The sequence below is a fragment of the Lycorma delicatula genome, chromosome 6 (genome assembly GCF_047948215.1).
Source record: "Lycorma delicatula isolate Av1 chromosome 6, ASM4794821v1, whole genome shotgun sequence".
Classification (NCBI taxonomy): Eukaryota; Metazoa; Arthropoda; class Insecta; order Hemiptera; family Fulgoridae; genus Lycorma; species Lycorma delicatula.
The window spans coordinates 26,835,783-26,862,155 of NC_134460.1; the positions used below are offsets into that span (position 1 = coordinate 26,835,783).

At 28.7% G+C, this 26,373-nt stretch overlaps 1 protein-coding gene across 1 annotated transcript in view; it reads right to left on the minus strand.

The window, feature by feature from the left end:
* Positions 1-26,373, minus strand: part of Trf (TATA-box binding protein-related factor) — a 33,515-nt gene that overhangs the window by 4,515 nt on the left and 2,627 nt on the right. Inside the window, exons 2-6 of the mRNA XM_075369466.1 lie at positions 18,705-18,845; positions 14,464-14,606; positions 12,465-12,708; positions 6,274-6,377; positions 3,879-3,973 (exon numbers count right to left, since the gene is read on the minus strand). Of these exons, the coding sequence (XP_075225581.1) occupies positions 3,879-3,973; positions 6,274-6,377; positions 12,465-12,708; positions 14,464-14,606; positions 18,705-18,845 (727 nt within the window). The remainder of the gene's footprint in view (positions 1-3,878; positions 3,974-6,273; positions 6,378-12,464; positions 12,709-14,463; positions 14,607-18,704; positions 18,846-26,373) is intronic.

Sequence of the window (26,373 nt, forward strand, 5' to 3'; positions counted from 1 at the left end):
AAATAATAAAAAGTTTTGGTTCAAAAACCATCTTTATGTGCATACTCATGTATATGTATAAATATATAATTTTTTTTCATGATAACGTCCACAGTTTGTTGGCACAATAACAGACCCTACAAAATCTTTTTCAATAAATAATTACCTTTTCATCAGTTTTGTAATAAATAGCACACATATGCTATAATATGCACAAAATTAAATTATTCTGTATTAAAATAAACAAACATTTTAAATATAATTTGATAAAAATCATTCTAAATGTTTAAGAGAAATCCAGCTCTGAAATTTTACAGAACTTACATTAATTACATAAAAGTAGTATTAACTTTTGTTATTATATTTAGATTTGGCTTCAGGTAGTTATTACAATTATAGTATCAGAACTTTTAAAGTAATTGATTTCTATTGGTTAATTCCAACAAGATTTTTAAAAAAACACTCGCCTATTTTCAGTTCCTTAGTATAGTAAATAAATCAAGAAAAGTAGAGAAATTGCATCAGAAAACACATTAACCACTTTTTAATATCTTATTACACCACACTAAAAAGTAGCTTTAAACTATTAAATTTGATATGCAGAAGTTAAATAAATTGTCCAGGCTATTTGAATTAACAGGTATGTACTATAAATTTTCTAAATGTAAAAGAATAAAATGTTTGTCCTCACAAGCATTTTTAATTTAAAAAGACATACGTAGCAACTGTTCCAACTACCTTAATGAGAGGCATCAATAATATTTTTAATTTTAGAAAAAATTTTGAATTATCATTATTTTAGTCAATTTTAATTTTCTTAGTCAAGTAAATGAATTTGGAGAATTTAGAGCTAAAAATAACATATGATTTTTCATGAATTGTTTAAACCATTTTATTATTTATTTAATGGTGTATGAAAATTCAACACCTTATTTCCTCTTATGATTTTTAATTTCCTGAAAGAAAGGATCAAATTTCCATTCTTTAAAATCATAATGCAGGATACTCTTTGTGAAATATGCATTTTCTTCTTGATGTCACTTTTTGCTGATTACATTTACTTTAATATCAATAGTTGGTGAATTACTTATATGTTTGCACAGCACACTCAATGTAGAAATCAAACTACATTTACGATTCACATAGAACTATCTGAAATAAGATTTCCTCTATAACAATTTAAAAAATAAAACTAATTATAATAAAAACTATAAAAGAATAAAAAGTAAGAATCGTATATAAAATAATAAATTAAAAATCTCTCCCCAGAAATCTGCAAACCAGTGGGTCACAAAACTATACATTAAAATGTACAACTTGAAATTGCAAAGTAATCTGTAACAGTATTCTCAAACGTGCAAAGTTACTGCAACAATCATATTTGTGACATACTTGAGAGTCCATGTACGCATGGAAAATATTCTTTTTTGGAATATGAAATAATTAAGGATAATTACTATAAAAAATCACCATTGCTTCATCATAGTGCAAAGATAGGTTTATAAAAATTTTCTCTACTGTGTAGAGAGGACTAAAATGTTTTCAAAGGTTAATCAGTGCTTAATACATTTAATGGGCCCTAATTATGGGGAAAGTTTATTCGCAATTTCAATATATGGATAATTTCTAGAAACCTTTAATTTAAGCAATAATCTATGCAAAAGAGACCTTTAAAAAGTTTCAATTGTATTTATATACTAATTAGTATATAAGAGAATTTTGTATACTGTGTGTATGAATGTGTATTGTCACCTGAGGAAGCTTAGAGGATTCTAAGTAAAACATTGTGTATTTAATTTATAAGTTTGTATAGTTGATAGGTTAACCCAAGAAATTAATAAAGGTAATATTTTTTAGTAAAATGTATTTTTATTTTATTATATATATATATGTGTGTGTGTGTGTGTGTGCATGTGCGCATGTGTATAAGGTACCATGACAAGGGTTTCGGGTGATTTAGATGAGAGTAAGTTGGTCTTGAAAAAATTATCATTAAGAATACCAAGCATCTCATGCCAGGCTTACTAAGAAATGAGAAATGAAATGGTTTCAAGTAGCCTACTCACTGAACCTAATGTGAGGTCTGTTCAGAAAATAACCAAATATTTTTTATTACATGTCAATGGAGAAATTTAATGACGTGCGGTTGGCAGCACTGTGTTTCGCATAACCTCCTCTGCAACCATATGTTCTTGGATGGTTGATATCTTGTTTAGTTTTCGAGCTATTTGAATGCAATGTATTTAAGTGATAATTTTCAGGAGCAAAGATACAATGTAAAATTTTACATGAAACTAGGGAAAACTTTCACAGAAACATTTCAACTTTTGAAACAAGCTTACAGAGATGATGCTATGGGTCATAACAAAGTTACGAATGGTTTACATGATATAAAAGTGGTCGTCACTCGATTGAAGATGACCCTCGATCATGAAGGTCTTCAACTTCAACTGATGACACTCACACTCAGAGAATCAACAATCTTGTGCGTGCAAATCACTGATTGACTGTCAGAGAACTTGTAGAAGAGGTTAGCATCTTAATTGGATTATACCATGACATTCTGACTGAAAAATTGAACATGCATCGAGTTACAACAAAGTTTGTTCCTTGTTTGATGACCAAACAGCAGAAACATCGAGTGGACATTTGTCAGCAACTTCTTGAGCAAGCCGATAACGATGAAACATTCATGCAAAGGATCATATTGGGACATGAAAGCTGGGTTTATGGCTATGACATTGAAGCAAAAGTTCGATCATCACAATCAATTGGCAAAGATCTCCACGCCCCAAGAAGGCACATCCAGTCTCGATCTAATGTCAAAATGATGCTCTCAGTTTTTTCGATTTTAATGGAATTGTGCATTTTGAATTCTCGCCTCAATGTGAAGTAGTGAATCGTGCATACTAGCAAGGCGTTTCACAATGGTTATGTGAAAAAAGAGACCAGAATTAAAATCGATGATGAAAGGACGCCATTTGAGACTAATAATGACATTAAAGCAAATTCATCAAGAACCTTAAAGACCACTTCAAACAGAAGCTATCCAGGACTGCTTCACAAAGTGAAAACACTGCTGGAAAAGTGTGTGAATATGGAAGGGAAGTACCTTGAAGAGACCAAGGCCAATAATCTGTAAAATTAATAATAAAGATTAAAAAATAAAGTTTAGTTATTTTCTGGGCATATCTCGTACAATATTACACATCAGGTGATATCCAACCATGCAAGTGATATCTTCATTCACTTCATCACAGTATAAACATCATTATTCTCAGAGAAATAAATAAATAAATTGGTACCTCTTGTATCCTAAGTATTTTACATGCATCACAGCTGTAAGAAAGACAGACTGTAAAGCAATACTTTTTAGTAACTCTTTCCATTAGGTAAGAGCACATTCCATTTATTCTCTGTTCAGTGTGAAAAAAAAAATATATATATATATATATAGGTATGAATTCCACAAATTTTCTACTACTCTAATTACAGAATAACCTTCTGTCTTTTTATCATTTATAGAGAAAAAGAATAAGAAACACAAATATGATATTTATCAATGTATGAATGACTGAAAAAAAAAAAAACAGAAAACATTTATTTAAAATGTTAAAAGGGGGTGAAACTTCCGTTTGGATGATAAGGTTTCATAGTTTATACCTTCAAGGATTAGAGAAAAAGATTTCAAAGAACAGAAATAAAATAAAATTTTAACTATTTAGAGGAAAAATGTTTTTTTTAAATTACAAAAAAGGTTGACAACCTAGTAATAAGACTAATTTTCTCATCAATTGTTTCAATTTTTTAATTACCTTACATGCAAAATTATTATGTTTAAATTCTACAATCTTATGTCCATTAGTATACAAACACAACTTTAATAATTACAAGTTTACCTGTAATGACAAGTTTTCCATTAACAAATATGAGCAAAACAACTCTTGGTTTCACCATACGATATATAAGAGCAGGAAATAATTCAGGTTCATAACTGGAGAATGTATTTATTGAACCATCAAGAAGCACATGAAAAACAAAAGAATCATCACATTAAGAAGGAGATGAAAGAACGTTTTCTTTAATACATTATTGTTAATAAGATATTAAATTTAACTGTGAAATCTATTTAGAAATATTAGGATAAAATAAAAATTTTGTAAAACTAAAAGTGGTGATATAGGCTGCTAATTTATTGCTCTACAAAATAACCTTCGTTGAGTAATCAGCTGTAACTAGCAGATACTAACTCATTCTCTTATTATAATTCTGGTCTAACAATTACGATTTAACCTAAAAGTAATAATTAAAATTCCGTAACAATCTGTTATTACAAAATTTCAGATAATACATTTATAACTCTGATAAAGTCCTAAATCAATTCAAACAGACTGTTGCTATAACATTTTCTTCAAGATATTTACTCAATACAGGTATAATCTAAATTTACTTCAAACTTGCTTTTGTTGAAGTAAACATGTACCAAAAAAGTTCTGGTAAATAATAGTAAAGAACTTAAATATTATGAAATAAAATAAGATACAAATAAAATAGATTTTACTGTTATTATTACATATTAAAAATGATGATCATATCTATTAGAAGTACCATAACCAAATGGGTGTAGGTGATCTAACAAGGGACATAAGTCATAACTGAAGAACATTTAGCAGCTTTCTAAAGCAACAAACATCTCTCTCCATGCAATCCAGACAGACAAAGGACAAAGTGGTTTTCCATCACCTTTTTTAGTGAGCTAAAAAAATACTTTGTTGACAATCTGGATATCAAAGTCAACATTTAATACTGCAAGAGAAACTTCACAAGATTTATAATAAATTTAATAAAATGATCATTGTTACTATAAAAAAAGCAATTCTGACTGGTGTTTCTTGCACCTTAGATACATAATATAAGTCTCATTCATAAGAAAAACTAGGGCAATAGAATAAAAAAAGCAAATGAGTTCATTTTTGTTTCGAATGTTATTCAACCTCAGATCAACAGGAAAAATTCTCTCGATACGGAAAAGCAAGTGAATTCCTCAATGAATGGAATTTTAAAAGTTTAAGAGTGATCGGCTAGGAATTTAAAACAGCAAAAATATACATATACAACTAATCAATAAGATGAAAGATGGAAGACGACCATAATTAATTTGGTCTGGAAATTATAAAGCAGATAATTAACACAAAGTTGTAAAACAGAATTTAAGGAATAGAAATAATTGTAAACAAAAATAAAACATAAGAGTTATATTTTATAAATAACTAAGCGAGAAAAATATTTTAGTTACGCTAAGTACAAGCCTAAGCAGATAGGAACAGTTCTGTTAGTAAAGAAATATCTAAACCAGCATAAATACAAACCTAATAACCACATAATAAAAAATTAAAAAAATTAAAATTATAAAATAAACAATCTGTAAGGAATTTATATAAATAAATATGATAATTTTGATAGTATTAATATGAAAAAAAACCAGATTGTTTAAAATTAAATTTCTTGAATGTTATACATTACAAAAATAATAAATTAAGATTTATGTAATACGACAGACCATCTAAAAAACAATAAACATTATATTTCTGACATTAACACAAATTTAGAAATATCAAAAATTAATAAACAAAAAATATTATATAAATAAATGCAAACAGAATTTCAATTCGATAAATCATTATCAAACAGAAAAAAACAGCAACAGATAGCAGCACTCGTGTAATAAATTAATATGCAATTTTTCATTATAGTACTACAGGGATGTAACAAACATTACACCATGTGCATGATTTACTTTAGTATTTTTAATTTTCAGCAATTTTAATATCTTTATTTAAAATGCAGTTTAATTACATCAATTCAATCATGACTGAGGGCATGGGAGCCCCACAAAAGTACTTTCAGGATAAAAGTAAGATAGATAAGCTATATCTTATTCAATATTCTGTACTAGGTGGTTTAAATTAATATAATTTAAATTCTAATTTATTATTTAATTAAAAATATAATTTATACTGTTAAATTATATTTTACAGTATAGAGGAATAATATGAATCTTAAAACGATTAATCTTTTTAGAGATCTTGAAATTATTCTTTTTTGGCAATATAATTAATATTTTATATTAATATATTTTATAATTAATATTTTGGTCCAAAGTAATGACACTTGTCCAAAGTAAATCTAATCATAAAAAAATTAAACACATAAAAAACAAAGCAGCTTTCAAAATTACAACAGAAATGTAAATCTATATTCTGAAACAACATAATAATTTAAAGATTAACTGACCTACTAAACTGTCCATGAACTTGATTTAAGTTCTCAAGACGAATTGGAAATCTCAGGTCACACGTACTTACTATATTATGAATCTGAAAATTCTGAAATTTAACCTAAAACAAAATCATAAAACACAAAAATTATATCTTTTTAACAAAATAAGGCTGGTTAAAATAATAAAAAGAAAAATAAATAAATAAACTTGTACATATCTGAAAATAAAATTCAGTTATATATGAGAATAAAATTACATAACACAAATACACACACACACACACACACATATATATATATATATATATATATATATATATATACACACGTGCGCGCGCACACACAGTATGATAATTAAAGAGACAAAGATCATGTTATTAAATAAAACAAAAAAAATATATCATTGTATTTATAAAAAAAATCTACTTCCATGAAGTAAGGGATACAATCTATCAGCAACAATTGAAACCATCTCTTCAAATCTTTTTGTAGAATAGCTCTGAAGATAACTGTTGGGGGCATTATGTTGGTTGTCTTCCAACATTATCAGAAAGACACTTTTTCAAAATTAACTTTATTTCAGAAATAAGATATAATCAGACACAAATCTTTGCAAGTGTGAGCTTACACATTTGGTTTTGGGCCAAACCCTCCTAGACAACTGTCCAGTCAGCACACGGTCATGAAGAAGAAATCCACCACGAGGTGCTGAGTATTTGGATTGGATGTTGTGAATCCCTCTATCCATAATTATTCTAAAAATGTTTCCATTAAAATTTTTCCAGTGAAAAACTCATGCTGAATATAGTTTTCTGTCAGAATCGCTCAAGTACTATCTTTATTTTTGATCTTTCAAAACAAACTTTCTTTTCTAACAAACTTAACTTGTAACTTCCATTCAGCCTTTACCATTTTGTTCTAAGATTATAGCTGGTACCCCAAGCTTCATCCTCCACCATGATCAAATTCAAAAACCTTTTATTTTATAAAACAGTTTGAATATCTCCTATATATTGTCCAATAAATCATTTGACAAAGAACGAGGTACTGACTATAAAGCAACCTGCTTCTTATTTCTCTCCAAATCTTCTGCTAAGATTTAGTAAATTGTCTTTGTTAACATGGAAATACTTGTTTTGAATATCTGTGCATGAATATGCATATCTATGTCCATACACCAGTCTCATTAACTATATAGTTTCAGATGCACATTCCTTAAGTTTAAAAGAGACTTTGATATTCATTCACTCTTGTTCAATAGCGCTTACATGACAATGGTTTACTACAACCTGCACAACATGGTGTTGTTTTTTTCACACTGCAAAATAAGAACAACCCTATAGATAGCACAAATTTCTCACACGTATAAAATCTCTCTCATTTATTTGCCGGAGTGAGTATATCATCAATATTTACACTAGCATTCATACTTTAAACAGAAACAACTTAAGCACAAAAGCTGGGATAACAACTCAGTTTTCATAAAATAATGCTATCATGATAACATGTTGTCACATTATCATAACACAAGACAAATATTTTTAAAAAACTAAAGAAATTATAAACAGCAATTCTTATCACTGGTAGCAGGAAACATGATAAGGAAATGGGGCAATGTGTAAATGACTTGAATACAGCGTTGTATCTATTTGTTTTGTTTTTAATTTTAATATAAATAACCCCGATAATAACAGCCAAATTCATATTTGATAATATTATACAGTGATAAATGATAAGTATATGAATAACAATGTACAACAATAACAATGAAGATGATGAAAATAATAATTATTAATTAAATTTAGGAAACTATCAAGTTACTAATTTTAAAATTAAAAAAAAAAAAAAGAATTTTATTAAACAAAGATTCTTATGTAATTAAAAATCTAAGCTATGGTTCTTCAATCATTTTATCATTTACGTACAAAATATTTATATATGAATAAGAAAGAAAAAACAGTTTCTGGAATAAAAAATATAAGTGTGGGTCAGTATGTTGTTGATACTCTGGAAATTTATTACTTAATAAGTGAACATCCTACTTTTATGAAAAAATATAATCTGTACAATAAAAAATTATACTTGACTTGCAAATTCAAAAATGACATTAACTTTTTAGAAGATAAAATCTTTAAGAACATAAACGAGACTGAAACAGATATTTATAGAAAACTTACATGAAAATATATTGAAAAGATTTAATCACCCATAGTGACACAAAAGCAGCATATTTTACAACCTGATTGTTCCAGAAACATCTGGAATATCTTAACAAGAATAACATCCTGGAAAGTGAAGGGTGTGAAGTAATGTTACATGCCTATTACCAAAGCAAAATTCTGTAAATTGGTTCTTACTACAGATCACAAATATTTAGATCAACGGATACAGTTGCTGGTACAGTATGTTGTTAGTAATTTTAGTGGGTAATAATCATACCAATCAATGCAACTTTACAGAAAAAAAATACAAAAACCTATTAAAATATTTAAAAAATAAAATAAACAGGTTATCAATTCACAAATCACATTCTTAAAAATTTGGTAAACATATATAATAAACAATAATTTGGCTTTAAATCTACACATAAAATAACAAATTTTGAAACGGTATACAAATTCTAGATGTAAGTAATACAATAAACATCATGATTAACTGGAAAAAATAGTGTAAAGTGAAATCTCCCTAAGACAACCGACCCTGGTTCCAGACGATTTGATATTTTTTACAGGTCTTTTGTAGAAGCCTTAGAAAGCACGACTGTTGGTGTAGCCATAATAATTTCTTAAAGCTGTACTGATGTGGCTGTAATAATTTTCATAAACGTTTACGGAAATTAAAGTGTTTAATAAAAAAACATAACTGGAAATACAGAACCCCAATCATTAAAATTACATAAATGAAGTCAAATGATGTACATATTACTGTAATAACACAGATAATTTGATCGATGACAATAATGGAAAAGAAAAAACATTAATAAAAAGATGAAACAGATTCTCAGATTGCATTAAAAATTTTTGTAAAGTGGAAGAAATATTGAATATGAAAGTAAATAATGTAAACAAGGGGTTATTAATTTTGGATTATAAACAAATGAAATGTGCATTGAAAAATATTGTAAATACCAAATACAGTTTTTAAAAAAAATTTTGTTTACTTGAAGTATTCATTCAGCGAAGACTGCTTACTTGACTTTTTCTTTTGTTTAATCATTCCCTTTTCTAACCCAATTTGAATTTCATTAAGCAACTCGACAATTTTATTATTACCAAGGTTACGACCTAACTGTTTTAATTTGTTTACACAATTTAAAGCATCATCTACAGGAACACCTGGGATTTCTTCATCTTCTTCCATCATAGTCTCTTCTGCATCTTTGGACGTAGAAGCATTAACATGTCCATCCAGAATTTCTTTCTCTCAATCATTTACATCTTCAATCTCTTTGTCTTCATTAAAGTGACCATCAGTGTCAATACAGATCTGCTGACCTAGTTCTAAAACTTGATTTCCAGTTTGAATTACCACTTCATTATCACTTTCCTTAAAACTTTTTTTTTGGTTTCATTCACACTAATCCATGTTTCCTTTATATATTCCACTACATCTGTCAAAGAAATTTCTGAATCATACATTTTGAACTGAGTCAATAACTGCTACAAGAATAACGTTGATTCAACAGCAATAATGAAGTTTAAACAACTGAATTATTTAAAAATCTAATGGCTATGATCTACTTGTAGAGTTAACAGTTAAAAACAATAAATAAACATTAATGACAATTTTTGGTGAAACGGGGGCATTGTCAAAAATCATCCGCACCTTTCTTGTTTTTTTCATTGAATTTTCCAATTCAATCGGTAAAAAATCAAGTCCATCATCCAAGCCTTTCGATTTGCCTACCATTCTACTTTCAGTTCAGACATATAGGCATTTTTGAAACATCTTGGCCAGAGCAAGTTGTACTATTAATGGAGGTTCTTTTTCTCCTATAGCATTGACACAAAACATCACTGTTATTCATTGTTTTACTTTTTAACTACCATAAGCATTAGTATCTTTGAACATCAATAACTTAGTCGGTAAAGCTTGATAAAAAAGTCCTGTTTCATCAACTTGTCCTCGAGATTGTAATCTTTCATTATCAATGGCAACAGTTGCAACCAATCTGTCAATATGTTTTTCACTAACGCATTCACTTTCACCACACAAATTTTTTAAAACCATATGTTTCAGCAGTAGAATTTTTCCAACCAATCGCTGCTTACAGTAAACGTCTCAAATTTTTCAATTTGTAGTGAATAACCTGCTGCTTTTTCTTATGCAAGTTTACCATAAATAGGCAATTTCCGCGCACTTGAACCTTCAAACCTAGTGAGAGTTAAATTATTAACTTCTTTATACAGTTGAAAAGTTGCCTTTTTTTTCTTTTTTTATTAGCATTTTAAAACCATTTTCTTTTACAATTTTTTGATTTGTGTTTTACCACAATAGTAACTTTCTGTTAATTTTCTTTATGACAGTCCACAGCCAGCATTTTCAATAACTTTTAAATGAGTTTCTAAATTTAATGTTTTGATTTTGCTTTTTCCCGACATTTTACAAACAAAATTAAAAAAAAAAATTTGTAGTGACAAAAATTACAAAAAAACACATGAAAACACCAACGTCAAACCAAGACCTACAATTATATGTTTAACAACTGAATGCAAGTGACAAAAATAGAACTGAAGACTGCTGCTGCCTAACAATGTTTTTCTGTCTAACAACATTTTTGTTTGCCTATGTAATATTAGAAGTGATGCATTCTATAAAGTAGACTATGTTAAACATCTTGGGCATATGTGACTATAAAAATAAATAATTAGTAGTGTATTTTTGTATGTGATTGAAAAGTTTTTGTACTAGAATTTAAATTTTCTCCAATCTGCTATTAAATTTCTGACCAACGTTTAGTTTTATACCAAAAAAAAAGCAATGAATTAGTGATCGCCATAAATGAATATCTGATGGTCTAGGTTGGATCAGGAAGTGATCGTCTTAGAGAGCAATAGTCAGTACTGCAATTTATTTACATTCCAAGAAATACTGGTCTTTTACAGAGGTGGTCAGTCATCTTATAGAGGTGGTCGCTGTGAAAGATTTCACTGTATTTTTAAATCTAAAGGTAGAATTACTAACAGTGTTTGAAGATCCTGAACTCTTGATCTGCTATATAGGCTCTTGAAACAGGAGAGGAAAGAATAGCAACTGTACAGGATTACATAATTTCAAATGTATAAAAAGATTTTAGTAATTGAGAGAGTCTGTAGTTCTCAACCATAGTTGCACAATATTTTATAAAATGGTGGTATATTTTATTGATAACTACACATTCAACTTATTAAGAATTATGATGCTGTTGTTACAAGCAGTGACAATACAATCATAAGGTATCATCACTTTATTGTGATAGATAAAAGGGAATATTTATTCAGATCATTCATAATTATATACTATAAACATCACATCAGGAATGAGGAATGGTGGTCTATAACTCACAGATTAAAAAAGAAGCTTCTCCAGCATCTTGAATGGATCACGGAAACTGTGAAAATCATCAAGTATCGAACTTTTAAAATTATATTTTATTTTAAAATTAATTATAAAAATAAAATGTAAGCAATTTAAGTTTGTAATAATACATAAAAATATCAAACAATAGTAAATATCTGAAGATAATAAATACAAAATTAGTAAATAAAAAAAAATAGAATAACAATATAAAAGGTGTTAATGGAAATTAATTGAATAAATATACTGTTTAACAACAATACTGCATTAAACAAAGGCTGCAAGAAATTCAGATTGTTTTATAAAATTTTAAATTACAATAATTTAGTATCTCATCAACGTAATAACATGAACGTAAAAAAAAAAAATTTAATTTGCTTTTAAATAAATTGATGGAATATCTTTTATATGGCAATGAAAGCTTAAAAATCTTGTAGGTTAAAGTATTATGCTATCACAATATTTTGTGTACATAAAAACAAATCAACATATTTCCAGTTAATGAGGGATTAAATAACCATTTTTTGCTTAAAAAATAAGATTTTCTTATTAAAAATGAACAAGAAAAATCAGTAATGAAAAACCAGTTGTTTCTTTAGAACCACAATGCTAATAGAATATTTCAAAAACGAATAAATACTACTACTCACAGAAAAGCCTAATTTCTGAATAATCCTAGCAAACTTTTTGGTAGCAAGTAAAGCACTAGCTTCATGCTTAGTACCAGTTGTAACTATTTTCCCTGAACTGAATACCAAAGCAGTAGCACGAGGATCTCTTAACCTCATTACAATTCCATTAAAACGTGATGGATTATACTCAGAATTGCGTGTATAAAAATTAATTTTCCTGAGGTCAAGTGGACAACCTGTATTCACTGTTGCCACCATATTTCTAGAAAAGAAGAAATAGATTAAAATGCTAAAATAAATATTATACAAAATCACTAATATATTACAATAAACTGTATCTACACATATTCATCACAACCCATAATAAAATGGATCCAAATGTAGCAAAATTATCCCACATACACTCGATACATATATATATATATATATATAATTTTTTTTTTCAAACCCAGATCTTTTGTTTTATAAAACTTTAAAAAAATGATACTTCCTTAATTTAATAAAAATTAAAATGCCAGAACTAAAAACAATAGCAAAACAAATATTACTATGATAAAAATAAATCTCATTAAAAACCACAAAATAAAAAAACACAAACCACATACTTAAAATAAAGTGACATATGTTCAATAAAAATAAATATAAATTATAAATAAATGTATGTTAAAAGAAATTATTAACACAACTGAAATGACTTTATTGAATTGATTTGAATTTATTGTGGTTGTACGCTTGAATATATTACTGAAATAACTTCCATTAGTAAAATAATAACATAACTGTATATACCAACCAACAAAAAGAATTTTTTTTATTAAATAAACAAAAAAAAAGTGTAAGTGCAACAACTGTAGAGAGAATATCATGAAAGATGTAATTAACAATACCTCACCAAGATTTTTCTTACTTACAGGTAGATTAACACCATTGAAGTTATTAGAGTATAATTAACTTTGAAAAATTCAATCATCAGTTTTTTTCTTAACAGATTCAGTGTTTCAAATGCAATAGTAAAAAAATTGACACTTTCTTATTTTTAAATAGTTGTTTCTATAAATTTTTATGCCCATCAGTAATGAATAATATAATCTTTGTTACTTGGATTTTGACCAACAGGCTTTTATCTAAAACAATATATTATTTACCTCCCTTTTTATATGAATGATAATATTTTTAAATGTTAATGTAAAAGCTGTTGAGGGTAAAAATTAAACTCAATTTTATGTGTGGAGTTATCTTTTTTGTATAAATGCACTGAATAAATTGCAATTTATTAATAGTACTCATTAACACTTAGTAAATTAATACTTATTATTGTTACTAATACTAAAAACTGACTTTTTGGGCAAAAGTAGTGATAACAGTGACTGGAATTATTAATGGATTACTTCTGTACACATTTTAAGTTATTTACCATAGAGATTTTGCTTACAATAAGAGCAAATCTAAGAAATTATACATGCAACACAGTAATCCCATCAAAAAATAAAAAATAAAAAACATAAATTTTGGGTTGGTCTTCTAACGTGCTACCAAAGAACTCTTCTATAATTATAATTTATTTCTTATGAGCTCAAGTATCCTGAAATGTTATAAGTAACGATGAAAATATGCTCTATAAAATGTAGTTCACTTTTTCTATTACATAGTAATAAATTTTCAATTTGATTCAAAAAAAAAGTTTTTTTTCAATTCTCAAAGGCAAGATTTATCACTGTAGTTATAATCAATTCAAGGAACTAAGTTTAAAATTATACATAAATTTACTAACTTATATTTACATGTAAAGCAACGAAAACTAACTAAAAAGCAGGAGATTTAAAAAAAAAACCCTGTAAAATTCAATAAACAGGACTGTCAATACAAAAATACTGCTAGTTTAATGTTTAGTTTTAAGAAAAAGATTTTAAAAACTTTGTCCAACTCTCACATAAGCCTAATTAAAATTGTTTTACTAGAAGTATTAAATTAAAAGAAAAATTTACAATAAAATTTCACAAAACAGAACAATACTCACTGTATTGTTGGTACAGGTCCAGTTTCTGTAGTTGAAACAGGAGGTGGTACGTATGTTATCCCAGATTGTAATGATACTAATTGATGAGCATCCTTTTCTTTACTAATCTGTGATGTTGCAGAGGCTTTATCTTGAGGCAAAACCTAGGAAAAATAAAATTAATTCAGTAAATGAAATAATGTACAGTGTATACAAGAAAGGTAATCCTGGGTAAAACAGTATGCACCCGACTACAACCAATGATTCCACATCACATCTGTATCAGAGTGAAATCCTTTGAAGCTACTGAAAACACATAAAGACTGGTTAATAAGTGCTGTTTTGGGGTTGTGATGTCATGTAAGTCCCAAGAAAAAGATTCGCAACTGCAAATCCTACTTCTATACAAAAAAGGATGAAACAAGAGCACTTGACCTTAATCTTGTCTAAGATGTGTTAACTTAACAGAAAATTTTTAGTAATACTAGTTAACAAGTCAAGTGTAGGCAAACATTCTACTCTCCTGAAAGGGTCTTCTCATTATAGTAATTCACTGAATAATAAAACTTATGAACACAAGCAGAAGCTTGTAAAGTACCAATTTACTTGTACATTCTAATTATATGGATAATTAAAACTCTACTGTCATACACTTATTATTAAAAATTCCACAGCTACAAGGGAACTCGTACAAATGAAAGTAAGACTAAAATCATGGTTGTATCAAATTTAGAATTACACGCAAAGAACATTTAACAAAATGTAATACTACAGGACAAGAAATTTGAGATTGTGAAGGAATTTTTATAAATGGAGTTCTCTGTTAATTACACAAATTCAACAGTCAAAAAAAAAACAAAGAATTACAATGGCAAATAATGTTGTTTTGGCTTTTTTAAGCTATTAAAAAATCTTTCAACCACTACCACAAAACATACTTGATAAAGAAAATTAATTGTTCCCATTCTCTATGGAATCATTGTTAATGACAAAAGATTATAAACAATCTATCTGCACACTATTGTTGAAAAAAAATTGTAAGATGTATATTGATGGGATTAAAGGTGATGAATGACACAATAAAGAATTCCATAACTTATATAGGCACACAGACACAGTGACATAAGAGTGAGATGCTAAAAGAACAGATCTTGTTATCCATGCCTTCAATATAAGCATTAATGAAAACTTTGATGGGGTGCATAAAGAAATAGACTACATATCAGATAGCTGCGATGGATCTTGATACTAGAAAGGCTGAGATAAGAATCTGGAGAACACAAGCTTTGGACAGAAATAATTGGAAATCCTTTTCTTGGAGGTCATGACTCCCAAAGAGTTGTGTACAAAAAAAGAAAAAGAAACAGATTAAAAAAAAAATCTGTATAATCATTGCATTTTCATTACTAATTTTAACATTAAATTTGAATTTTTGATTTTTATAATCTAGAAAGAATATTTCATTTCAGCTACAACAAAACTATGTTGTTGCTATGAAAGCTTTAAGTTCAAAGTTTAACATTACATTTATTTCAGAAACTGACAAACGTAAGTACAATATGACAAACTACTACCGATAATCAGATATTTCCAAATATGGAAAATGTCAGGGAGTAGGAATCTGAAAAAAATGAAAGATTGAAATACAGATAAAATTTTAATGACTGAAATTATGTTTAATAAACTGGAAGTTCACAACGGTTAAACATTATATAAACACTGAAATTAAGCAACAATTAGTTTTACATTTCGCCACAACTTATTGTTTTATGGTGAATCAATTGTACTTTAGACTTAGTGATTCCTAAAAGAATAAGTAAAATTAAAATTTATGCCAATTTATCAATTTATTACTACTCTTTTGTTTTCTAAAGACAAACATCTTAGCTACTCTACTATCTGTTTTTTCTCATTAATTTAAAATTGTACTTGTACATAAATAGTTCATTTTTTCATTATTTACACCTTCATCACTCAAGATGACAAATGACTTAAGATGACATTGATCATGGCAAATGAATTCATAAATGTATCATACTTTGATCTGCAGCAAATCCACATTAATTTAAAATGAGACCATTCCACGATCTGGAGATTGGCTTTTCCAGGACAAACAATGCTTTCGCATTATCATCACCCGAACATAATATATATTTGCTGTAAATAATTAAATGTTAAAAACATACAATTAAAAATTAACAAAAAAAAAACAGCAACGTAAAATTACATCTTAAAAAAAAACCTGTAGAGCATGCTAAAATTGAAATAAACACACAAAGATATATTATACAACAAATCTCAATTAGAGTAATAAATATACCACCTACTTTACGGCAAATGGCATAAATAGCTGCAACACCCTACAGTAATGCAAATTTTTTAATATAAACGGTTGGCCCATAACCTCAGATAACTTTTTCATTATCCCCTAGAATAGTTCACATGTTAGCTACTAGTTTAAATTCACAAAACAATGCCGCACAACAGATAAAGTCCACAAGATGTGGTGCACTGTCAGTAGGCAGTCACAGCGACCAGAAAGGGGTGCATCTGTTTGCATCATCGGATATCCATAAGTGAGCCTGGTGTGCCTATTCACAAATGGCAAATAATAACCTCCTCCTGTTGATTATTTGTGCATGAGCTCCACGGTGACACAGTGTGCTTAATTGGAAGAAATTTGTTGTTGATAGTAGCATCCCATTCACTTTATCACTCATCATGAACCACCACTTCACAGAACAGACAAGATCATTCGAAACAATGCGATTGGTCAAGAGGCTGGAAACAAGCCTCTTTTGCCACATTATCAGGGTCATTGCCTGAAATTCCAATATGGCTTGGAATCCAGCAGAAGCTCACAGTTGAATTACGACTAGTCATTTGCAAAATAACACACTGAATCTCACAGACAACAGGGTGTCTGGAGTACAGTCACTAATTGCATGTAAGGCACTCATGGAATCAGAGCAAACAAGAACATGTCAAATTTTTGGGCTAATTATATTTAAGGCCTTAGTAATAGCAAACAACTTGGCAACAAAAATACTTGTTATGCTGGGGAGGCCAAACATGTATGTTCTGTTGCAAATCACAAAAGCACAGCCCACAAAATTAATGTTTTCAGAGTCATAAACTGTAACATCAGGATTAAGGCTATTTATAATATTATAAAATTTGTTTCACAAAATAACCAAATTTATGTCCTTTTTATTATACTGGCAAAGATTAAAACAATAATTAATGAAAGACCGCCAAGGGGGGTAATAACATGCAGTACAGTAAAGACAGGAAATAATTGTATATTTAGAGCTGAGAAAAGGCATTGAGCTCTGATACCTTGCTGAGCAGTAGATCTCAGCTGTCTCTGGTATCGATCACCATGTTTATATGAGAATATTGCATCGAAGTTTGGATAAGTAGGTTGTGCTTTAATCCAGACCACATGGAGCATATCATTTGCTTCCATCTAATCCAAAAAGATGGCTCACCATTGTCCACCTGCAGACTTACCATGGAGCTTGAGTAAACAGTACCTGTGGCAAGACGGATGAATGAATGATGGACTATATTGAACGTCTTTAGAGCAGTGGCCCGGGATGACAAATACGCTATGCAGCCATAGTATAAGCAGGAACGGACCAGAGCTTGGTAGAAGCACAACATGCATATACGATTGGCTCCCCAATGAGTATTAGATATAACTCTCAGCAAGTCTAACAATTTTACACATTTTACCATCAGCTCTTTCAAATGTGTTACCCACATTAGTAGTTGGTCTAACCACATCCCTAAAAATCTAACCTGCATGAATGCCTCAACTGATCCACCATGTAAATACAGTTGAGGGTCAACATGCTCCCTCAACTAGGGAAAACAAATGCACTTCATTTTTTATAGCAAAAACATGAATCCAGTAGATTTACACCACGATTCTAAGCAGGTTATTATTTTCAACTTGTAATTTTTTCATCACAACTCACACGAGGAGTATTAAAACCAATCCACATATTTAAAGAATAAAGAACTCCATAAAATGCGAATATTAAAAATGCATTATTCATGTGTAAAAATAAACGGTCATTATAAATATATATATTGATTTTACCCAAAATTAAGAAAATATTATTACTTCATCAAAAGAATAAAATGAATGTTATTTTATAGTAAAAACAGGGATCTTATAACCCAGTTTAAAGAACAAATAAAACCGTAATAAAACAACATTACAAATGAAACTTTTAACACTATAAGCAAATTACCACATCTGATGGTTGATTTAAAACTTCTGTAAGTAATATTTTTCCTTCAGGATTTAATTTTGGAGTTAGTTTTGAGTCCTTTTTTAAAAGACTCTCATCATTAGATGCATCGTCTACTATTTGATCAAATGTTCGCTTCATCTGCAACAAAATAAATCTCAGAGCCAAAATTTCTGATAGAAAAATAAATTTAACATATAAAAAATTGTAATTAGTATATTCTTTGAAGGATAACCTTCCTAGGTAAGCAATACATAATGACATACGCTCTCGATAAATGACTATCCTGAATATATAATAAATTCTTATTTTATAACAATAAATTCTACTTTATTTTTCAAATATTTTGCTTTTCTTCAGTTTTACATGAATGAATTAAGTTTATTAGTGCAACAATACACTATGCATACTGCTATACTAATAATTAATAATATTTTTACAAAAAATCTAAATGTTACTTGGGATACAATCAGTAGACATATTAACTAATAAATACAAAAATAAGAATATTTTTATTTTTAATAGATGTTTCTTGAGCCACAAAATTCCACTTTTAATAAAGCGGTACATTTAAGATAATCCTAAAATCAATTTGAGGTGTACTCAATTTTATAATATAACTGGATCTTCTACAAAACAAAAAAAAAACTCAATTAATACAAACATGCTTTTAGGCATTTTCAAACCATTAAATTTCCAGAGAATGGTCAATTTCTTGACTTCCAAGGTCACCAGACATATCTCTAATGAATTTTTTTTAGATATTATTTATGCATCACATGTGACAGAGTAATAGAAACTGACACACTGGGAAAGTGTGCAGTTACCCCACATATGTTTGATAATAATGGATAATGTGAATAACATGTGGATGCTTCTATACCAATAACAGTGGACATATTACAGTTTATTAAAATCATATGGTATTATTATAAAACTGTTATATTTTAATAAGCATTTCAGTGAAATTAGGTTTACCTATCTTTGTTGATAAAAATTAAATATAAACGATTCAAATCAGGAAAATCTTTTATAAATGCACTATATTTACTGAATGAAAGATGATTCATGTCATTATAATTAAATTGTTAATACAATGATATATAAAAACTGTACTATTTCTGTTTCAAAGTACGTGTTTCTAAAAGCCCACTAGGCTGGCCCAGTGGTTTAACTCATCATTGCAGATCAGTTGTTAAATAGCTAATTTTCACAGTCAAAAGTTCTGAGGTTTGAATCATAGTAAAAGCTAGCTGCTTTTAGCGGATTTGAATACTAGACATTGGATACTGGTGTAATTTGATGGCTGGGATTCAATTAACCACACACCTCAGGAATGGTCAGCCTGAGTCTATACAAGATTACACCGCATTTACATGTTATACATATCATTCTCATCTCATTGGGCCATGGGAGGTTGCTTATTGTTCACTAATTGAACAGATTGCAATGTACACATTAGGAAAATAAATAATAAAATAGTTGATTTTGAAGATTATTATTAAAATCTTAATTTTGGACTTCTATTACTAAAATTAATTATATAACCTTTGTACCTATTTATTTATTTATTTACTAATAACGATAATTAATAAAAAATGATATATGTAGAAAACCTGAAAATAATGTGTTTATCCAAACAGGTGAACAAAATAAAGTCTCAGTAATTTAAAATTACAATAATCAGAAAGGACATAAAAAAACAACTTTTTTTTATGTCCTTCACACCAACTCAGTTTAACACAACAAATTCAGTTAACACCAATGTGTTAACGGAAATTGTGCTTTATTTTTCAACACCTGTAATTGAATTTGCTAACTAGCTAAAATGTAGCTATATATATTAAACTATTAAAGTAAAATATGGTAATGACAGATTTTTCAGCCTTGTTAAATTTACGTTTAAATATATTCATTTCGCATATTTTTGTACTAACATACACCATAATCATTTTACATAAATTGTGTAATACACCATCAACAAAAGTTTAAATCCATAAAGAAAATTTAATAACAATCTGCACCAATCTTAAAATAAATAATTAGCACTTATAAAAGTAACTAGTAAATTCTTCAACAAAGAGCAGATGTTCATGAATTAGCCGCCATGTTTCTCCAATGCTTCTAACATTTACATCACAGAGCATGGTCACTGTAAGTTGCTTAGGTCTTTCAAAGATATTTTAAGTGCTGTGCCCCTTCAGTATGTGAAATCACTGAAACTAATTCATCAGCATCATTTTCATATGACTTTGCATTTTCACGTGATTGATAACAAGGAAATCTGACAAAGAATTCATATTTCACTATCTAATTTTTGTGATTACAGCCACATTATATATTATAAGCCACCATTACAGTAATGTCCATTACTTCCAGTATAAGCAATTCCCCCTCTACTGTTACAAATAAGTGCCAATAGCCTCCTGAGATGGTGGATGAGCACTGGTGATTACAGGACCTATTAACCTGGGAATAAGGAACTGCCTCCAAAATTGGAGGAACTTTTTCATTAAATCAATATTATTAGAATACAAAGGCAACAGAAAACCACTTTATTATAGATCCTAGTGATAATTCATGAATTATACTATGATGTTGGCATCTTCTGTTACATGTTCTAGAGATAACTTCACATTCATATCTCCAGGAAAAGAAAAAAAGGACCGATTGCATATAGGAAGTTAGTACGTCAAAACTTTGTTATAGATGAAATGAAGATTGGAAGACAATGGAACAAAGGAGAAGGCTTGGAACAAAAATGGATAGAGACAGCAATGGCATAAGGGACCTGCAGCCAGGCAGAACACAAGGTGATGAAGATGATGATACCAGCTGAGGTATCATAGTGAAGATACCTCGGCTGGTATCACCATCAGGTATAATGATGAAGATAGTAGTCAAAGAGTAGTACATCATTTTTTAATTAAAATTTAATGGTTCCAATGCCCAATATGCATGAACACATGCTCAAGCATTCCAACGATATCAAACAAAACAGACAGATACCAGAAAAACATAAATACACCTGTACATAATAATATAACAAGTGTTTTTTTTAATAATATTTCTGGGCTAAGGGGTCCTCAAAACACCAACAAAATGCCTATACACTAAAATACCCATTATGATATTTGCCTACATTACAATACAATAGCCATCAATGTAAAAATAGCATATACATGAAAATTAGCATAAACATTAAAAGATTGTAACCTGATAATTACAACTGATCCATACTAATTATAATAAACAAAAGATCTGTTTGTTTATTTTAATGCTGTGTTACTACATATTATACACATATTATAAATGCCTATACACTAAAATACCCATTATGATATTTGCCTACATTACAATACAATAGCCATCAAAGTAAAAATAGCATATACATGAAAATTAGCATAAACATTAAAAGATTGTAACCTGATAATTACAACTGATCCATACTAATTATAATAAACAAAAGATCTGTTTGTTTATTTTAATGCTGTGTTATTACATATTATAAATGTCATTACAGTACACCAATTAAAAAAAAAAAAAAAAAAAAAAATTAAACTACACTCAAATTTTTAAGAACAAAAATAACTACAATCATTACATTATAATCAGTAATTTAAAAAAAAAAAAAAAAAAAAAATTGCTTTACTTCATGTTCATCATAATAACATTTGATTTGACATGTAAATTTGAATTCCTCTTCAAATATTTCACAATCAACTAAAAAAGAAAGAAGATTTTGTTGAACTATTAAAACCTAGTTTCGATCACCACAAGATTAAAGCTAAAGATAAAAAGATTTTGTAATAATTGTAACTTTCTTACTGAATTAAAAATATTTTTCAATTCATGACTTGAATATCAAAAAATAAATTTTCTTCACAATTAAATCATCTATTAAAAAATTATTCAATATTAAAGAACTAATGTTCAAGATATTGGAACTCTTTCTCCCATAAGAATTTTTGCAGCTAATTAGTTACCTTCTAAAGTGTAACTATCAGAAAGTTGCTGTTAATGTCTTCTTACAACAATTCACAAATAAAAAGTATATATATAATAATTTATTCTGTGTATGTTTAATATAACGTTTTTGTTAAATTTAATGTCTTCATAAATTCAATACATAAACACAAAGTTTTACAAAAACATCAAATGTCTTGATTAATTTGCTTATTAAATTACCTAACCTTTTTTTTAAAACAGACACCATCAACAAGAGTATTATCTCAGTTACCCCACAAAAGAAAGTGCTATTAGTTAAGTTCTGGAAGATCTTATAAAAAAAGTGTAGAATTTTGAAAAGGTAAAAATTAATATTTAATAATTTTAGTGATATCACATTTTTTAATGCTATTCAATGAACTAAATCCTTATTGGGCTAAGAATACATTTCATTATACTTCATAATGAAATCATTATCATCTATTAACTGCTGATTTGAATAATCTTTAAGCTCAGTTTACATTTTTACCAAAACCTGCTGAATAGCAAAAGGGTCAATTCATTTGAAGTGTTCCAAAAAAATATAAGTTTGTAACTTGACCAATTCAAAAAAAATTGAAACTTACCCACTTGTTTCTTACATGTCTCAGGATCTTAAAACCATTTTTTATTTAAGCTGTTTACCTGTGGCGGCCATTTTTGTAACGGTGTGCACACCGTTTTTTGTGATTGTAAGGGTTTACGGAAAAAATCATAACTAAAAAACTATTCGTCCTGGAAGGATGAAACAAAAAGCAATTTAATCATATTTTCTTAAAATTAAAGGTTGGTCCATTGATTTATATACCTATCTCTCTTCTTTGTATGAGAAAATTACATAAAGTAGAACATGAGAAACTGTGAAATTTCACTTTATGTAATTTTTTTTAAGAGGCAGGGATGGCATACAGTTGAATTATTTTTTATATGTAGGTATATGTTAGTAGTTTTACCATAAATAACATTAATAGTGATATACTTACCCCTAAATTTTTATGAATTTTTATAACTATTTTTTTTTTTAAATTCAAATAACTCTGATGTAGCTGGTGCTAAAAATTTCAAATTTGCACAACTTGCAGTGTTTTTGTAGATGTTTATGGCAAATAAAAAAGTTTCTTGTGTTTTGTACTAATAAAAAAGTTATACCCTCTCAAAAATCATGAAAAACCTGATAAAAACGATACCATTTTGAGTCACTAAATAAGTCCTCCAAGGAGGTTTCTTGTCTTCTTGGCACTTTAATAGTTTTATACTTATTACTATAGTTGAAATAGACTTGTTTGAACCATTCAACTATAGTGTTCATGTTATAACAGACGCATGAAGTCATTTTCAGTCGTCAGGAAAATTTATGTTGCAACATGCTCATTTATGCTTGTTGCATCATTTATTTAGCTTTGCAGTTACAGACTGGTCAGTCTGACATTAGTCAGTGATCTTTATTCAGCATCGATCTTTAACATCTTTATCGAGCATCTTAAATTTCATCCTGTGTTTCCAAGTGTTTATTAAATAAATAAATTTTACTTAATTTATTTATATTTGCAAATTTTAAAATCTGTTAAATTTTTACATTATTTTCAAGTAATTTCATATAAAACAATGGAAGAACAATGTTCCGTAGTAATTAATGTGAATGAAGAGTGTCATAAAACAGTGTATGTTACAGTACCAAAAGACTCATTAAAATTTGTGAATTTAGTGATGAAAACCAACAACTTATTTTTTTACGTGTTAATTCAGATGTCACTAATGTTTGAAAATATCATGAAAAAGGTTTTTGTCAAAATTCAATCACCTGTATGGACAGTTATGTTGTGACCCTTTGAGAACTATGAAAAAAACAGTTAAAAAACTTAGAGCAAGCTCTTAAAGAAATTTTTCCAAATTTAAATTTAATTCCTAGAAATTCTCTTTGTGTTAACTGTTTCAAAAGTATTTTTTTCAGCAGAAAAAAGAACTATATGAAAGTGAAGACCAAGAGAGATATTGTGATGTGCTCTTCATCGCAATATTGGACAATTGGATTCTGCTTGTAACTTGGATGTATCACCTCCATCAAAATTGAAACGATTAAGCACGGACCAAAGACCATCAGCATTAAAATTTAAAACAAATAAGGTATCTGAAAAATTAAAAAAGTATCTTGAATTTGTGTTTTGACTGAAACATTTCTGAAAATGAAAATCCAGCTCAATATTGTTCACATGAATATGATGTTCCTATTTTAAAACTAAAATGTGTTCTTGCTTCTAAGAAGATAAGGTTAAAATTATCAGTTTACCTCCTCAGTTTTGGACCAGATCTAAAATATCAGTTCCATATGCCTGAGCATTTGGTTAGACTTACTACAGTATTAATTAATGAGCATGGCATTCTACCGAAGTTAGGTAAAAGATATAAAACAGGAATTAGTAACAACACAATTAAAAAAGTTATTTTATGAAGATGACAATAATAGCAGGCTGTGTCCTGGTAAAAAGGATTATGTTAACACATGTTTTGACGGTGTCAAAGTGCATAAGCAAAAGCACCTTGTTTTGACAAACTTAAATGAATTGTATGTCTCCTTTAAAAGCGAAAACCCTGAGGAAGAAATTGGAAGATCAAAGTTCTGCGAATTTCATCCAAAATTATGTATCTTGGCTGGTGCATCCGGGACTCATACAGTTTGTCTGCCCTCCAACACAAGAATATCAAATGCATGATTGATGGTCCCAAACTAAATGTTGATTACAAGGACTTAGTAGACATCTTTGTTTGTGACAAGGATAACTACAGCTATATGATGAATGTGGGCATCAAATGTCCAGGTAATCAGGTAGTGTTTAACATGCTCAACGTTTACTAGAGTACGATGTGTAGCCAGATACAATAATGTACAAACAATGAGTAACAGCTGATAGGGCAGAGATGATTACTGCTCTTCAGACCAAAGATAAGTTTTTCAAATCATTAATGGAAAAATTGGAAAAGCTGAAAACTCACCATTTCATGTCAAAATCTCAGGCTGTTTTTCAGGAAGAAAAAATTAGGTGAAGAGAATCTTTGGTGTTGGCAGACTTTGCAGACAACTTCTCATTTCTTGTTCAAGATGAGAAACAAAGCTTCCATTGGGTCAACAGCCAAGCCAGAGTTCAGCCTTTGTGTCCTATTTCAAGGAAAATGACGCATTACAGCACAAAAGTGTCTGTATTTTATTTAAATGATCACTTGAAGCACAATACAGCAACATTTTATTGCTTTAAAAAACTTTTAACAACTATATCAAGGAAGCACATCAAAACATTAAAAACTCATCTATTTTACTGATGGTGCTTCAAGTCAGTATAAAAATAAAAAGAATTTTGCTTATTTGTGCAGTCACAAAAAGACTTCAACCTTGAAACTGAATGGCACTTCTTTGGATCATCCCATGGGAAAACCCTGTGACTGTGTTGGAGGAACAACAAAATATGAAGTGGCAAAGGCAAGCCTACAAAGGCCATAAACAGTCAGATACTAAATATTGATGAAATGTATTAATTTAGTGATCACAAGCTGAAAAACATCAAGTATCTTTTGATTAAATCAGATGAGATAGCTAAGATTTCAGAAACTCTAAAAAACTGTTTTTACTGCTGTGAAAGAGTTGTTGGTATTATAGTTGAAGCTACCACAGGTACGTTCCTGTGTCAGA